This window comes from Nestor notabilis, unplaced genomic scaffold, assembly GCF_000696875.1.
Source record: "Nestor notabilis isolate BGI_N333 unplaced genomic scaffold, ASM69687v1 scaffold8629, whole genome shotgun sequence".
Lineage (NCBI taxonomy): Eukaryota > Metazoa > Chordata > Aves > Psittaciformes > Psittacidae > Nestor > Nestor notabilis.
Genome location: NW_009942326.1, coordinates 80367 through 99054, shown reverse-complemented (window position 1 = coordinate 99054; position 18688 = coordinate 80367). Strand labels below are relative to the sequence as shown.

General features: G+C 36.9%; 1 protein-coding gene across 1 annotated transcript in view; it reads left to right on the top strand.

Moving 5' to 3' along the window:
- FOCAD (focadhesin) overlaps positions 1 to 18688 on the top strand; it is an 86328-nt gene that overhangs the window by 20369 nt on the left and 47271 nt on the right. The window contains exons 11-14 of the mRNA XM_010021345.1: positions 8006 to 8110; positions 8496 to 8597; positions 9108 to 9238; positions 9930 to 10056. Of these exons, the coding sequence (XP_010019647.1) occupies positions 8006 to 8110; positions 8496 to 8597; positions 9108 to 9238; positions 9930 to 10056 (465 nt within the window). The remainder of the gene's footprint in view (positions 1 to 8005; positions 8111 to 8495; positions 8598 to 9107; positions 9239 to 9929; positions 10057 to 18688) is intronic.

Genomic DNA, 18688 nt, shown 5'->3' with positions numbered 1-18688 from the left:
TCCCTACACACACCTCCTGCCTCCAGGAGCACCACTGCTCTCTGGAACTCCCCTGGCCCCTAAGTAGACACTCCCACTGTGTCACTCCCTTAGACACACGCATACACATGCACATGTATGTCCCCCAAGTTGGCTGGAACTCTGCAGCAAAATATGTATTATGTCTCAGTTTTAGAGTATTTTTTTAGTTGTTTAGGTTTAGGAAAAAAAGACTGGATTATTTGTTGATATTATCTAGTAACTGTGAAAATACAACATGATGAAGTTGAAAAGAGGCTACTAAACCATTTCTGGCTTTTGGTGACCTCTTAAGTTATCCTCTGTGTTCTTTTGTGGTTACTGGAAGGCTGCCAAGTCCCTTGCGATACGTGTTCTTGCTTCTTAAAAATATATGCGTAGTCTTTGTCTGCTTTAGTACTGAATTCAAGCCAGAATTATGCATCATGCTTGTACTTACCCACATAACCTGGAAAGACAAATGGGGATATTTAGAAGCAGTAATAGGTAATACAGGAGGCATTATACACGAACAGTCCTATCTTATTTGTAAAATTAAACAAAATACAGGGATGGGGGAAGTGTTGCTTCAAATTTCAGATGTGCCATAAAGACAGGCTTTATTTGCTTCAGTTTTTTTCTGTCTCAAAGTATTACCATACTCTGCAGCACAATGGTTGGATAGAGCTTACAATATATGTGCTTGATGACTTGCGATGCTGAGCACTGTAGCTCTGATACAGTGAAGCAGTTTAGGACGTGCTTGGTGTTGAATACATACTGAAATGCTGGGCTCAACTAGGCCTGTTATACAGTGCTTTTGGAGATAACTGTATTTCTTAAGCCAGGGAGGATTTTAAACCAAATGACAGCTTCATCTGTTGTGGGCTGTCTGCTGTTAACCTTTTATGTCTCTAATCTCATTCAGGGTGGTCTTTTGTTGTTTTCTTGTATAGGTGTGTTTCCTAATGCACTCAGATTGATACAGTTTTGGGAGCATGTGATTTCTTTAAAACTGTTTAGTCAATTCGACAGAAATTTGCATTTTAACTTTTGTTTGTCTTTCAAGTATAGTATTCAATGCTTTTGTGTTGTTATTAGGCTTGTAGGGATTAGTAATTTAATATTTCTTCAAAATCACTTTCTATAAGTCAACATTCAAAAGTCGTATGAGTAGTCTGACAGGTTCACTAAATAGCCTGTAACCAGGCCCTGTAAGTGAATTAATTATTATCTAGGAAAAGGGGTAAGTAAGTTACTGATACATGTTGCAACACCTGCAGTAGACATGCATCTGCCCTATCCTAGGAACCTTTTCTTCAGTTCTGATCCAGACTGCTGCAAGTGATGCAGTTTCCTTCTCGTGACTAATTTAGCTAGCAGTGTAAAAAGCACCAAGGTAACTCCAGGCTTTTTATTGTGGCTTTCCTGGTTTTCTGTGTAGATTGTCTGTAACTTGGTTTGCTGCACTAAGTCTTTGAGTTGTTGCAGAAAGAGGAAAGGCATAATGTCTTGTTTATTAACTATTTGATATATTTGTTCAAAATGCAATTTGATAGTCATTCAGAAAAGCAATAAATTGCTGGCAAAAAGAATTACTGAAGAATATGGCACTTTAGTAGAGTGGCCTGGACTCTGTGGGGAATTAATCTCTTCTGAATTCCTTTGGAGTAATCTGGAATAGCTCCACTGACTTTAAATGAAAAGTGTTAGAGACAAATTGAGATGCAAGTCAGCAGAGCTGACTCTGGTCCTGGTCTTGCAATTGCAATAGTTAGTACAGCGGATGAAAGCAATGAAGCTCTTGAATGGGGGAAATAACCAATTACTTTTATAAACTCAATGGGCAGTATGATGGCAACAACTACTAGCATACCAATGGCAAAGTTACACTTCAGGAATTGCTTTATTTGGTTCTTTTATTCAGTTCACATAAATAAATAGTGCTTTATAAAAGGTGGAGAAAGTAAGTGGTGAAACAGTGATCAGGATATCCTTTAAGAAAATGAAAAGCTCATCACATAAAATTTTTAAAATATTTTGAGTCTTCAGTTCCATAGCGTGCTTTCTGAAGGGTGCAGTGGAAGGTCGTGTGCAATATATTAATTAGAAGGCTGTTCTGAAGAAGAGAAGAAAGAGGTTGGGTGTGGGAAGAAGAGGACAAAAAATGGCTGTTAATCCCAATCTTATTTTTAATAAGTCACCTGTATTGTATCTCTTCCTTTGGTGTTAGTAGCACTTGAACACTCAATTTAAACCTGGGTTTTTATGATGGAAGGATGGTCTAACCAAGTGAATACAGATACATTCAGAATTCCATGTCTTTGATTCATGTTCAAATCAAAGTAAACTTGGGCTAGCAGAATCTCAGCACTTAGCCTTGCAAAAGGTAAGTAAAACGTCTGAAGGGCAAAATGGGAAAGCGTCAACTTTGCAGCCAAACTGTAGACTGCTTGTACTACAGCAGTTTATATAGAAGTGCTGAGATACCGTGTTGTGGGTCATAGCGTAAAAAGAATTTTGTGATGCTTTTTTTCTTTCTTCTTTTTTCTTTTTTAAAGTGATGAAGTTAATCAGTAATTCTGCTATTAGTGAAATTCTGCTGCTGTGTGGTTCAGATGGTTAGTGGCTCTAGCTGTGGGTATTGAATTGAAAATTAAATAAAAGGGTGATTGCCATGCAAAATCTGGGCTGAGGAACTGTGTTTCAAAACAGAATGGCGTCAAAAGAGAATGTGCATTGAGAATGCTATCCTCATTGCTTTCATGTTTATTACAACTCAACAGGGAGGCTCACAAACAGTATCTCCCATTTCCACACTGAATGTTGTTCATATAAGGAGTCTATTTTCTCTGCAGTATATTAATGGAGCATTTTAAAAACCTTGCTAGGTTTAAAAATAGTTACTGTAATTGATTTTGCAGACATTGTTCTGGTTATGCTTTATTTTTGTATTTTCTTATCCTTTCCATGAAGATAGCCTATAGAGGACTCTGTGTATGTATCTCCTCCTTCCCCGTTGAGTAAAAGCCTTTTTATGGTGCAAAGTTAATGATTATATTGGATCCATTTTTAGCTGAGGCATTTTGGAGCGATGATCTGAAACACTGTAGAAGAAAATCCAAAAATCTTTTTAAAAGGCTGAAGAATAAAGAGAAGTACATGGCCCTTTAGTCTATCTTAAATCAAATCACTGCAGAACCTTCACTGACACATGATGTTCATGAAAGACTTAATACAGTCTTTCTAATCAGATGAATTTTCTTGTTGTGCAAAAACTGTTATTACACTCTGTGTGAAACCAGCTGTGCTGCAAGGGGAAGAAATTAAATCGTCTGACTGAGAGGTCACTGGTGAATAGTAGCACAAGATCTATTACCATTATTAGAGGATTATGAGACTCTAGAGGACATCCGGTCTTTTATGGTCTTTCAACTGCTGGAATGAAATATTTTAGTGGTAAATGACACCCTTCTGGGAAATCCATCTAAAGATACATTATTTTGTGCTCTTTGGGGGTTGGGAGTGCATTTAAAACAAAACAAAATGTAAAGTACATTTTTATTTGGGTAGAAAATATGTTTATACATTGAACTGGATTTGGCTTGCTCAGGTTGTGTCTGATGGTATTGTTCTATGTCTGATTATGTGTACTGTGGAGAGTAGCAGTAGAGAAACAATTGCATTATATTCAGATCTTCATGGTTGAAACTATTGGTTAGGATCCTGCTGGAGCACATGAAACCTTTGAAAACCTAGCTTCTGTTCTCTAAAAAGTGCTTCTATTTTTTTGAAAGCAGTTTATTTTATAGCTTTTATAAACAGAAAGTGAACTTCATTTGTGCACTTGTTTGAAAAACTGGTTCCTTCATTTGTGTGGTTTGGTACTTCCATCTTGCAAGAAATGCCAGACTACTGAATGCTTTTGAAAACCTGCTCATTTCACTGCATTGCCTACTGGGGATCTAGATTGTTGCTGCCTCTCTTCCAGAGCTCAGCCTGACATTTCCCAGAAATAAAACATGGAACTTTGCAGTGACATTTATTTCCTGCCTTTTGGTTTGCTTTTTGGAGGGGTCCTGGAATGACCTTTCAGTGTTAAAATTGACCCATATAATTAATATACTGCATACCACCTTCCACTGCATTCTTCAGAAAGTGCCCTATGGAACTGAAGACTCAAAATATTTTAAAAATTTGCTGTGGTGAGCTTTTCACTTTCTTAACTTAAAGGACAATTTGGTCATTGTTTTACCACTTACTTTCCCCACCTTTTATAAAGCAGCATTTATTTAAGTGGAACTGAATAAAAGACAGAACTAAGACAAGCATGCAAGCAAGGAAAAAAAAAGTATGGTGGGAATAGTGTGAAGTGGTAGCCTACATTTAGAATTTAAAATGGGAACAGCATATGTTAATACATATTTGGATTATTTGACCTCTCTGACGATCCTCTGAGAGCGTAGGGGATGCAGAAGGCAGTGTTGCCTGGCAGCATGCCTCTCCTGCCCCTGGAGCTGCTTCCTACCTACTGGGAGCAAATGAATCATCATATCTGTGTTTTGGAGCTGTTGAGCCATTGATGAAGTTTTAGCATAAATTTAATGTTGAAATTAGTCCCAGCATTGTTTATCCATTACATGGAGGACATGAAGAGAGGAGCAGCTTTGCTGTACTAGAACATTTTGGTCTTCCTCCTGATCTTATAATGTGAATATAAAGGTCAAAACAAGTACACTTTAAAGACAGTATCTTTAAGGAAATACGTAACTAAGCATGTGCTTAGTCTTTTCCTGATAATTTTGTAAATCAACCTTAATATCTGTTTCCTAGATTTTAGTGTAAAAGTCATTGTAGAATTTTCATTTAATACCTGTTTAGTGTAGCATAAAATCTGTAACTGGAAAATTAATGCCAACACACGACTTGGAGTGAACTTAACCATCACAGCTGATGAAGGCTATACTTGAGCTGACTAACTTTAAAGGGTTTGAATGCTTTTAAAACTAAGGATTATGAATATAATTTATTTTGATTGTATTGTATTTTGAATGTCATTCAGTCTGATTGCCATATATGTAGTCCAGTGTAGCTCAACTGAGAATAATGCAGGAAGTAGCCTGTTGAATAGAGAACTAGCTTAAGACCAAATGGAGTTGCATAAGACCCTTTCTCTGGCTAAAGGAAGAGTCACTGTGGGGAGAGATCTGAAGGAACGAACTTAGGTAGTGAGTTTGATTATTGTAACGATATATCTGACATCTCTACATGTATTTTTTGTAGCATATTAGTCCAGCCTTTGTAGTCCAGCAAAGGTAAACCAATGATAGCATTTATCAGGGACAGGTGTGGTTTAAAGAATTAACAGAATGTTCTTACCATCTGGGCTGAGAATATTTCAACCGTGCTGCTGCATGCAAAACTTCCTGGATAATATTACTAGAAGACATTTCTTCACTGTTCACACATTGTTTTAACGGTTTTATGGAGAACTTACGCGTCTAAGTAGAGGAGCATGCATGACCTCCCTAATGATTTTGAGACTCTAAAATGGTGACGCAGGTTGCTGTGTTAGTGATTGCCCGAACCCCTAGAGGTAGGGAATGTCTATTGCTTGTTTGTCACCCTGCAATTCACCTTGTGTTATTCCTAGATTTAGGTAACAGCCAATCAGGTGATTTTTTTTTTTCTTGACACTCAAGGTACAACAGGTGCCCAGAAATAAGACTGCTTCTGTCTGTCAAGTCTCCTAGCTTCAAGGGGATTTTTTTTTTTTTATTTCCTGTTTTATTTGGTTTCTGCACAAGCTTCCCTTTCCCTAAGGCTTGATTTAACCATGTTCTGGCTTTGAAGATGTTTAGTCTTTGGTACACAAGTCTTCGAATCTGTTTAATTTAATCAGGAAGTTAATTGTAGTTTTCATCCTGTGTACTAAAGTAACATGATTTTCTTTTAGGCATTGCTGTTTTCTCTTTGGCATGGGTAAATCAGGGAATACAACTGCATTGTGCATAGGTTAGTCTAAACAAATCATTACAATTGTGGGATGGGAAGGAAAGGTAAGTCAGCAAATTAAATCTCAAGTTTTCAGTGAAGATTTCATTTTTCTGTTTTTCAATGTTTAGTTTGGAATGAACACGTAGGAAAGCAAGCCTTGCCTTGAAAGTGCTCCTAGGTGTGAAAGCCTGCTCAGAGGAATACTACCTTAAATTCTCAGGCATACTTACTGATTTTGCTTTGAAAGATTTACAGTAAAGCCGGTCCTCTGTCTAGGGAGGTTGTGAAGTGATGACTGCCTCTACAGATGGTAGTAACCTTGGAAAACAGGGAGGAAGACTAGTCAATTAGTTAAAAATGTGGGGAATAAATAAAATAAAGGGATTTATTCTGTTTAAGAATGTCAAGTAGTATTTGTAAAACCAGAACAAAATAGTGTATTATATTTGATACCTTAGGTATTAAATACAGATTCCACGACAAAGGTTTTAGGTCTCTGGAAGCCCAAATTTGGATTGCTCAACTCTAAAGATCGTGATGTTTTGTAGAACAGACAGTATTTTCTTTTAGTTTGTAACTTGGAACCAGTAATTACGGAGAGAAGTATGCAAAATCACAGAGCTCTTGAATTTTTATTCATTATTCTTGCTCTGTAGTTCCTGTGTACTGAGACAGGCTTGTGTACACTGAATTTTTATTATCTGAAGACATCTGCTCATGTAAAAATGCATGTTGAGAGACTGTTGTAGCAGCATTTCCCATTAGTAGTTTTTCTTTAACCACTGCATTTTTAAACCACTCACATGTATATAAAGGGTCAGCTTTACCAGGATAAATTTTCAGAGGTGTAAGAACGTGCATTATAGGTTGAGTTAAAGATTGGGTCCAATCTTGTAAATGTTGGGTTTGAGAGTTTTAGTCTTTTAGCTCAGCCCAGTACATGTAGGATTTAATACACATTTGTTCTCCTGCTTTAAGCCTCTGATCTTGGCCTTACTGAATGAGTTTTCTAAAGTTACAGTAATTGGAGATTAAAGAGGAAAAAATCTCTTCCAGGGCTAACTCACTTCAGAAGTAAACACTAGAAATGAAATGGAGAACTCTGTACCCCATTTACCACATAAGGAAAATAATTTTCTGAAAGCCAGAAGACTCAAAGATAATTGTGTCTGCTTCCTACTGCTGCATACCAAATTTCCTAATTAGCTTTTCTGTTCTTGCGAAGGACATTATCTTTTCACACAAGTTCTATCTGTGGAGGACTAAGCCATGTGGCTAAGTGAAAATCATTAGTACTGTATAAAGGCAGAATGTAAAGCAGTACTGTATAATTACTTTTAAGTATCCATGAAATCAAGTGAGGGAAAAAAGCAAGGCCATCATGAGTAGTTTTAATTTTACAACAGAGTGATGTGAATATGCGCAAGTAAAAACCGAAGGACCTGCAGGTATGAAAATACTGAAAATCTGGTCTAAATAAAGGGTGAATGGATGCGAATGTCTCCCATCCTTTTTTGTCACTTCAGGGGCTGCCTTCTGGGAGTTTTGTACCATACATTAAAGAATGCAGTAAATTTTATAGTATTATGTGACTGGTTTGTGGGATATGATAGTAGCATCATTGGAATTCCTCTGTAATGATGGAACTGAATTGGAGTAGTTTCTTCATTCATTTGGTATGGATTTTAGTGTACCACTTTCAATGACATGTTCCTTTCAGTGTGCCTGTAATGTAATTTCAAGTCAAAATTAATTTACCGTGGATTATTGCAGTGATTTCAGCTGAACATACATAGCTAGGTGCTTGTAAGATGATAATTTAAAGGGAAATAAATTGTTAATCCTACGAAATTACAGACTTAAGAATTTTCCTTTCTCTTTCCTATTAGCAGAAAAACTAATGCAAAAGGGTAGGAGTTTCTAATATGTTCTGACAAGTTCACTGTCTTATATATGATATCATGTTGGCAAACTAGTTCCAAGTTTATTTTCTACTTTTGTTTTATTTTAGGTCCCAAATCTGATCCCAGTTCTGATATTTAAATTGGGAAGACCTTTGGAGCCTGCACTTTACAGGGATATATTGTATACATTGCCTACAATGGGTGTACACAAGGTCAGAATGAATATTTTTAGTAAAAGAAAAACTGTATCAATAAGAGGTTATTTATTTATAAAAAATTATTTAGACTGAGCAATGCGTAGCTTGCTTAAAATAACTGTAAGCATCAGCTTAGCTTTCTAATATCTTGGATGGGACATGACATTTGTTAGAGTGAAATGTACGTTATGCTGTATTGTCTGTACTGTACCATCATTATATATATGTCATAAGAAGATGTTCTTGGACTTGCACTGAAGTTTTTCAGAAAATTAATTTGACATTGCAGTTGGACAGTTATCTCCTTCCTGTACTTGGTTGCAAAATTATAATTTTAGGTTAATATTTGTTCTTGGACATAAAAAATAAGAGTGAAATTTGGTTAAAAATTTCCTTTCAGGTTTGTGTTGCTCAGATTCTACGTGCCATACGCATGCTGGGGAGCGTGCCAAAGCTTAGAGCAGTTACTTTGCGGCTGATGACATCCTTATGGGAAAGACAGGTTAGAAAATTCTTACAGTGTCCCTAAGATAAGTGTAGTTGAAAAACTTCTTTGCCCCTTACCAAGGAAGGAAATGAATTTTGTAATATTGCTTATACTAGTAATTCATTATCAGCATTATTAAGTAAGTGGTGGGGGCTGGCACCTGTACTGATTCTGTTTTAGTGAAACATTTCAATAGTATGTCTTCCATGAAACTTGCTTTTCATTTCATGAGCTCTCAGACTGGATGTTTGAAGGACAGCTTTCTGCTTTTTGTAATGTACAGTAAGAACAAGACCTTAGTTATATGGCATTAATTTGCTTCTATATTTATAAAGTAGCAACAGACATTAAGTCTGCAAAAGCCATTTGGATCTCAGTGCAGCATTAGATACTCCTCATGAAGAAAAGCAAATATGGTATGCAATAAAAGAGGTATTTACAGGTCATGTAGAAGTGCTAACAATGAAAATGCTGTCATCAGCTTTCAAAGGTGTGATAATAACTTTAAAATTTAATCTTTTCTAGGATCGAATTTATCCAGAACTACAGAAGTTCTTGGCAGTGTCTGATATGCCTTCTTTGTCTGTTGACAAAGACGTTCAATGGGAAAAGCTGATTGCTAAAGCTGCTTGTATAAGAGATATATGTAGGCAGAGGTAAGTACAAGTGTAATATATCTTATGTCTTTTGTGAAAACAACTTTTTTTTTCCCCCAGAAAAGCTGCATAATTGTATTTTCCTACTCTGTTGTATTAGTTATAAGTAATATTTTTCTAGCTGTATAAGGTACCGATGCAGGCATTACTAATCTCAGCAACTAGTAAGATTGGGGGTTTATATTGTAACTAATAGAAAACATATAAATTAAGTTAAATTAAAATCTCTTTATCCTGAAACAAAACACACATCTTGTACTGATCCAGAGTAGAAACTTAACAGACTTTCAAATTATTAAAAAGAGAATGTTGAAACATGAGAAGAAACAACTAATGATATGTCTGTCTTTCGATCTAGTCAATGAAAGATTGGGTGCTTTTCTGGATTTTCCTTCTTAGTCACTTCTTGAATGATATTATATTTAGTATACACAACAGGCTTGGACAAAAATTTCCATAGTTTAATCTCTTGGTGATGTTTTATTTGGAACTGTGATGTGTGCTGATTTAATTCTCCAGGTCGCTCAGCTTTAAATGCTTTCTGTCATATCATCCATTATATCTTTTTTTACCTCTCAGTTTTAGTCTGGTTTAGTTGTCACTTAAACAAAAGCAACATGTAATGAATTTTTGTGTATAGAACAGAACTTATGTGTATGCATGAATATTGGCTTGTATCTTCTTGTTTTAGGCCATACCAGCATGGAGCAGACATGTTGGCTGCAATTTCCCAGGTATTAAATGAATGCACAAAACCCGATCAAGCTTCACCTGCTGCCTTAGTGTTACAGGGTCTTCAGGCACTTTGTGAAGCTGAGGTAAGAATTTAGCTTGTCCATGTGTTTTGTGTTCTGCTTGTATATCACGGACTTTTTTCCTAGTTGACTTTTGTTTTAAGAGTACATTGGATTGTGGCAAATTTTTTTTTAATTTTTTTTTTCCCCCTTCCTTCTGACAAATTTAATTCCTCTCTTCCAAGATCAGTAAATTATTCCTGGGAAAATGTACTGTGAAATTCTACTACAGCAGGTCAGCCTTTCAGTGCATTGGTTGAAATTTTTGGTCAGCTTTGCAGTTTATTTCAAAGACATCCTTTCATGCGTTTTCCATGAGATTTTAAAAGAACAGCTGTTTGGCACGTAATTCTGATTGGCTGAAAATTATGTAAAACGTCTAATCTTTTGATACCTTCTTGCTGGCCTGCCGTACTGGTCTCATTCATAGGACATCGAATAATTTCTAGTGGGGAGGCTTCTGTTTTATGTTTTCTAATGCATCCATTACTCACTGATGAAGAGGGCAAGTAAGCATTGGAACATCCTGCCCAGAGAGGTTGTGTTGTCTCCGTCCTTGGAGGTTTTCACATTCCTTTTGGATACAACACTAAGCAGTTGAGTCTGATCTTATAGTGACCCTGCTTCGAGCGGGAGGTTGGACTAGAAATATCCCCAAGGTGCCTTCCAACCCACATTGTCCTGTGATCCTATGATACCCCTGAGTTAGGAGCCAAGGGTGTTTGCTTCCACAGTGGCATGCCAGATGTTGTGATACAGGCACAGACATGCTGTGAATCCCAATATAGACAAAATGTGGACTATGCAGGCCATCTCAGTTAGCGGACTAAAGATAGCCTGCAGGAATATTTAATTACCCACCCTCCCAAACAGCAGTTTTAAGTTTATCCACTTCTTCGCTTTTAGTGCAGTTTTTGCTGCAGTAAGGCCAATCCAACAAAATCCAGCCATTGCCACATTATACGTTTGAAATCATGTCAGCAGTTTAAGAGCAACATGGTAAATAGTTTGCAGTCCATAGACATTAGTATTCAATATTGTTAAAAAGCTTCAAACAAAGGCTACTAAGAACCAACTTATTCAGTGTAATCACTGTGTTTGCTTTTGGTGTGGAATTTGGCTCTTCTTAATTTCACATAGATTCTTTGAATGCTGGCCTCAGTATTTAGTATTTAAGCAGTTTAGTGTTTAAGCAGTATTTTCCCAGGCTGGATTACATTTAAACTGTTCTGCAAAGAAGCAGGAGCTAGCCTATGACAAATGTCACATTCTACGATTAAAACCTCATTTGGGAACACGTTTTGTACCCCTGCTGAGGAGTGATAGGCTGAGACAGCTCTGGGTACTCAGGAAGGAAGGAAAGAAGGAATCACTTAGTGGACAGGTACCAGTTTTTCCTGTCCTAATTCTTACATGCCTCCCTCATCTTGATTTGCTTCCCCATTTTCAGATCTGCCACCTGGCAATACTTAAACTTTAATGGAGAATTCTCTTGTTGTTTGGTAAAGTAGGTAACCAGTTAGGTTAAGTAATGCAGGCTGTTTAGTAATTACATTGCAGTTTGCAGTGCAGAAACCTTAAAGGGCACAATCATAGCATTGGTCAAAAGGGATTTGCTTTGGTGCTTTCTTTCTCTGCCACTGTCTTAATAGATAACCATGGGAAAGGGTGCAGCTGCTAAAGTGCAGGATTTCTGTGAGCACCTAATTTTCAGTCAGCTTCTGCACCAGCGTAACAAATTATGTTTTCATATGTATAGTGTTGACGTAATTGAAGGTGGAACCCTGTGCTCCATGTGGCTTTGTCAAAGCTGAGTTAGCTAAGTTCTGAGAGTATCAGAAAAGCTTCTTTGTGAAACTAATGCTATAATAAAATATGTTGTAAGATTGTTTTGTTGTTGGTTTGTGTGTGTTTGGTTTTTTTGTTGTGTTTGGTGGTTTGGTTTTTTTTTTTTGTTGAACAGCATTAAGAATAAAAGCTTAGCTTTAATGGGTCTTACAAGGAGGGCTGCCCTCCCCTCATTTTTCTGGTAGCTTTTAATGAATAGTGCACAGTGACTGGCATGTCAAAAATGTAAAATACACGTGGTTCTTGCCAGGCCACATGTCCTATTTCTAGGCAAATATTTTGTTGAGTTTTTCCCCAGTAATTTCAACAGAAGCCAGTGACCTTCCTATGAGGACATCTATCCTGGCATGTAATCGATTTCTTGTACCAAGTACTGTATGCAAGTCAAGCAACAGTCAAGAACGAAAATTATAAGCATATTTTTTAGAAGCACTTTCCAAGCTTTTTCTGGAAGTGGTTTCTTGCTGTTTACTCCATCAGTCCACATTTATTTGTTTTATTGACCAGAAAGAAAAGAGCATAGCAGAATAATATAAGGAACTGAAAAGTTTTTTGAGAACAAATGATGTTGACTGAGTTTAACATAAGTAGGAATTACAAAGCTGGATGCTGTTTAAAACCTTAAAACTGTACTCTTACAATGGTGGGTTTGTGTTGAGATACTCTCAGGTCAGATTTACTCCTCATTCTCTTTTTGCCTTACTTTGTATCCTCGGCCTTGTACATAGTTAACATCATAATACCTATTTGAACTCTTCAGCCGGTAGTGTAGGTCCAGTTCCTTAGCTGTGTGGGACTGCTGTTGAAGGGAACTGCCAGACTTCATATAGGTAAGGGGTTTTCCACATACTGAATGAGTGAGTAAAATAAGTCGACTTGGAACCTTGTTGGCCTGCATTCAGTCTGACTGGTCTGGTGAACACCCGCTGTCAGAATATTTGCCATTTTACTCGCTATCCTTATTACCTGCTACTGCTCCTGAAAGTTTTTGTTTGTTTGTTTTTCTAATGTGAATTGAAAACCGTGTTTCCAGCTCCACTTTCAAGTCATCTACCAAAATCCATTTCAGTGCACCTTAATCACTGGTGCAATTTCTGGGTTTTGAAAGCTGGAAATGTCAGATTTTGTGGTAATGTGAACGTACTTCTTTCCTTTTACAAATGCGTTGTTATATCAGAGTCATACAATGTTTGGGTGGAAGGGATCTTTAAAGGTCATCTAGTCACAAACAGTTTCTCCTGCTGCACCTGCCTCTGCACCACCCAAACTCTCTTCATTTTGGAAACATTTACCACAGTGGCAACTTCATTTTCTATCAGTTGATTACAATGTGCTAACATGTTATTTTCTTCTCCTTCCTTTTTTATTTTATGTGTTTTGACAGTTCATTTGTTTGCTTTCTCAAGGCTAGAAAAGAATTCTAACTTTGTCTTCTGGTTCGCTAATAGGAGTCTCTTGGTTGGGAAGCATGCAAATAAACAAGCGTCATTGTAACAGAAGAAAATGTAATGATTTGAAGGATGTGTGTTTGTTTTAAAGGCATCCAATGAGAAATTAAACACACAAACATACACCTGCACTATTTTAAAGTTGTTTTTTGATACTTTGAAAACTTTCCCTTTTGCATTCTTGAAGAGCTATAGTTTATAGTTTAGTTTATGGTTATAGTTTATAGTATTTTGTGATTTCTGGATGTACCAATGCAATTTTTCAAACATTCTTACCATAGCTGCAGAGAATCAGAATTTGCTTGGGACTTTTTTAGATCTGACACTTGGGTGTTGGGTTAGTGAATTAAGTTTTCATGTTTGAGCTGGCAGCTGTCAAAGGCATCTTAACAGGACCATCTGCCTTAGGCTGGAAACTCTATTGCAAGTGTTCTTTGCAAAAGCAGAAACATTCTGGGTGGTGTTGATAAGTTTCTGGATTTCCATCAAATTAAAGGTGCTCTTAAAAGATCAGAGACATCATACAGTAGGAGAATTTTAATTAATTAACCATGCTTAATGGTTCTAAATTGTGATTATCTAATTGAATACCTCTGAACTGAAAATATTATTACTAAACTGTGATAATGTCTTTGTATTCAATTCATGGAATGAAGAGTTTGATGTAGACTGATGCTTATTTTTGTAGTTGCATTGAATTGAATATAAAGTGGGGTTTGAATTCGAAACACTGTGTTCCCAGTGTGGATGTGGATCCTAGAAATGTGAGCAGTTCCTTGATGCAGAGCTTTTTAACCAGCTGCCACAGTAATATGTGCCTTTCTAACCTGAGAAAACACTGGCTTTGGAGAATTCCACTGATTCTTAACTGTGTTTAGCTTCGTGCACAGCTATTTAATGGAACTGTGGTGAAGATGGTCCTGTGTCCAGTAAAGGTCCAGAATGCCACACACTGAAAAGACAGGAGAATACATTAGATGGAAGCACCCACGTTCTGACATACAGTTAAGACCCTTCAGGCTGCTCATCCTGCCAGCATCTCAAATGTTCTGCAGGACCTGAGCCTTCAATTCTTTGAGCTTATAACGTGTATGTAAGACTGGAGCTGCACAGCTTTGGACTTTGGACAACAGCTGGTACCGTGCATCTGGGATTCTGTCTCAGTGCCTGACCAGTGCCTTAAGACCTCATCCAAAATGAAGATTCTTTTTTATATCTTTTTTGCCCCCGCTTTAGGGATTTGGATAATGTCAGTGTTACACTGAAGGGTTAAGTCTGAAACTTCACTGGCAAAGTTTTTTAATGGCTAAAGCACTTTCATCTTTTTTTTGACCTCCTTTTGTTTAAAAACAAACTTTAACAAGCAACCCCCTTAAAGGAAGCAGATAAAATGGTGTTCTTTACCTTTTGCCCTCAAGAATAATACAAGAGCAGTGGTGAGTGAGGAAACCAAAACATTTGGTTGTGAAAGGCTGAAAAGACCCACAAAAAAAGTATGAATGTAATTTTAACATTTTTTGTTTGATTTCCGCCCCCTCTCCCCCCCCCTTCCAAGTTATTCTCTCAAGTAATATAACTTGTTAGACATGGTATATTTTGGGAGTGTATGTCATGTTTAGTATGCCATGATACTGACTGAGACAGCATATTGGCAGTCAAGTAAGACATTTCAGCACGTCGAGCATGTTAGAGACTGGCAAGTCATTGATTACAAAAACAAATGGTCAAAAGTTGCATATGCTGGCGTATGTATATTGCTGTACTGAAGAAGGCATCTTTCTGCAAGTAAATGATGCCTGTACTCTTCAGTAAAACATTTAGCATTTGGAAACACATGATGTTTCTTTTAGCCACTAGAAAAATTTAATTTCTGCTGGACTTCTACTTCTCAAGAAGATATATATCAGTAGATTTAAAATCAGTAGTGTGTTAATATAATCTCTGACATTTGTATGAATGTTTTATACATAAAGAAATCAAATCCTTTGTTTGAAAAGAAAAAAATCTTAATTTCACTTTTTTAATGAAAGTATTTTGGTGTTGACTAAACTACTGAAATACTATTTATTCACTACAGTATGCTAAGTACTAGATCTTGTATGGCACTAATACTGCACTTAGCACATACAATGCATACATGTGTATGTGTGGAAAACAATCCTCAGTGTATAAGATACTATATGATTGTTGTAATGTTGTTGGTGATGTGTGTTTTAATGGAGGCCTTGTGGTTTTGGCATACCAAGTATATATGGTCCAAAACCAGTATGTTGTTTCAGTGTAGCTGATAAAAAGACATATGATATATAATGTACCTGCAGATTTCACTTAGGTCCATCTGCTGTGGGGTTTAACACTGAAAATACTAAGATGTCTAGTTGTTCCAAACAAATATCACAGAGTGCAATTTGCCATTGCTTAGGCGTGGTATGGATATCTGCTAGATCTGAGACTTCTGTTAGGTTGCTTACTAATTTTTATGGCCTTTTTTTCACCTGTTAGCTGAAATTGGAAAATATGCATGGTATCATAGAAAAGAATGAAATGAAACCGTCTTGGCTAGCTAATAATTTTGTGGGTTTCCTAAATAACAGTATCAAATGAGACCCTATGAAGACACAACAGCTGAAATCTGTTTCTCTGCATATTAATACAAGGTGTATTTTCTGTTTCCAGATCACTAGCTCATTACAAAGTAAAGATTTCTAGGTAGTTTAGTAAGTGCTAAGAAGTGCTGTCTGTCTTTCTGAATACTGGCAGAGTTATTTTCGTATTCTTGCTAACGGTGTATTTTGAAAGATGGAGAAGAGAGACATTTTCACTCGGAATGTTATCAAATTAGGTCTTGCTAGCCATCAGTGGTTGTTGTTACCATAGAAACATATTCATGGGTTTGCTATTCCTGAAATGGATTAAACTCAGAAGGCATCTTCAGTTTTTGTTAAACTGCACTCTGAAATGTGTTTCACACTTACTGAATTGTCTGCTTAATTAAGCAATTGCCTGAATTCAGTGATACCAAGGATGCTGTTTTTTTCAGTGCAGAATAACAGTAAAACTGTCTTTCTTAATGCCTTTGTGGAATATGTTCATAAACATCCCTTCATTTAATTTCATTACATAGATGGATTTGTATTTATCTTTGACTGAGTCTTCTGTTGCTTTGCATTAATTTCATAGACCTGGAAGAAATTTTCATGGCATTGGCTCAGATTGTTTAAAAGAAGAGTTTTGATTTGCAGCTCCGGTACGTTTTCCCCTTTAAAAGGCTGAGTATATATACTCGTACCTAGCTCTGCCATAGCTTTTTTTTTTTCCCCTAGACTTTGGTTCTATGCCTGCATTGTTATGAGTTTGGTATGTTTCTTTGTTTTGTAGGTTTTGTTGTTGTGGTTTGATGTTTTTGGTGTGATGGTGGTGTTTGTTGCTTTGGGGTTTTTTGTTTGCTTGTTTTTTTCCTTTTAGTTTTCTTTGTGGCTCTTCCTGTTTTGCACTGTTTTTATTGCAGTGAAGCCTTAAAACTGAGAGACAAACTGTAGCAACAGATAAGTTCCAGACAGAATTATTTTAGGTATGGTGGCAAAATCTGAAAAGCGAATTTTTCCACAGGGAGTAGTGTGAGGTTTGATGAAATGCCTCGGGGAAATTACCTAAGTTATTGCTAGAGTACATGGCTCCTTACATAGAGAGAGCATGGGCAAGTGGAAAAATCTCCCAAGGAAAAAGTTTTAATACCAGTAATACTGTGTAGTCAAGCTTCCTCTGCAACTTGACTGCTTCTTTTTGTGACTTCTGTGTAATTCTTCAGCTAGAACTGTACCACTAGCTGAGCATTTTATAGGTGTTTTTCAGCACCTAGAAATACAGGATATTGTACTGAGTGCTCATTGAGCAGTCATGCAGATCTTCCAGGGTGAAGATGAGCCAGGAGACGCTTATTTTTTGTCCGGGAAGGGCTAAGTAGGACCAGTTATGTCTCACTGTTGTGCTGTGGTTAGAGTTACGTAGTCATTAGTTTCTTCACTACACAGAGTTGATTAAGTTGTTATGAAAACCTAGATAGATAGCAGTTACAGCCTAATAGTCTTTCAGTTTTGTAGAAGGTAGTATGAATGCAGAAAACATCACTGATGGCAGAAGCATGATTTCTAACCCTTAAAAACATTTTAAACACCCTAACCGCAAATGTTATGAATGGGGTCTGAGGCAGCGATGTCTTCCTGAATGTATGGATATTCTGAAACACGGGTGCGTTGATATGTAGAAGGCTCCTTTTCCATCTCAAATGTGCATCAGTCCTAGAGATAAATATTAACATTTTTTATACTTAATAAAGAGAATACATGAATGTTTAAAAAAAGAGAGAGGAAGAGATTGATAAGCCTTACACCAGAAGAAGCAGGTGCAGAGCAGGCTTGTGCAGCATCCCTGTTTTCCTCAGCAGAGAATCACTGCAGCAGCTGGTGCAATCAGCTTCTGTAATCACTGTGTCCTCCTGCAGAACAAAAGCTGACTTTTTCACCAGGGATCTTAGAGTTCAGTCTGAATTCTGAAAGTTGAATACAAACATAAGAGCATACGAAAAAGATTATTTGCATGATGAACAGATCTTGTGCATTATCAATCTAGTAGTTGACTGTTACTTTAGGTCTCATGGTAAAGAGTGATCAGTATAGATAGAATCAGAACAGTTAAATAACCGAATTTTTATTAAAATAACTGAGTACATGAAGGAATGTGAAGATACTTATTCAACTGTCAAACAGGTGAATAAGTTAAATTGTTAGTTTGAGCTGATTTTGCAGTGTAAATTGTTCCTACTGAAGGGAAAAGTAAGGGAAGTATAGTAGGAATAGGAGTATTAGCTGTGAATGGATTTGAAGTTGAAAACAAGTGTTTCACTGGGTCCCCTTCCCTTTCCAAAAGCACCAAAATGATTCTTACTACTTGAACACTTTTCATCAGGTTCCAAGATGAGAAAGGCCATTTGCTTTGACTGTGGAAGTCAGCATAGACCTGGATTGGTGTGAGGAACAGTCCAAAGAATTTCCAGTGTGTATAAAATCATTCAAATTACTTTGAGTCTTGAAGAAGAACTTACACAGCAGGCCACAGCCTTAGCTTGAAATCTTCCTGTACACTATTGTTATTTTTCATAAAATACGGTGGTGAACATAAGCAGTAGATAGAAAGGACTTTTTTAGCATCCCTAAGTGGAAGTATTCACATTTATAAGGAGACTTCTTTCTGTGCGAATGCACTAAATAAAGCAGATTTTGTTGTCATCTGAAGCTTGAATTGTGTTTTCTTGGAAATAAAGCTAATAAAGCTGAGCATCAAAAACTTGTGGATCAAGTGGA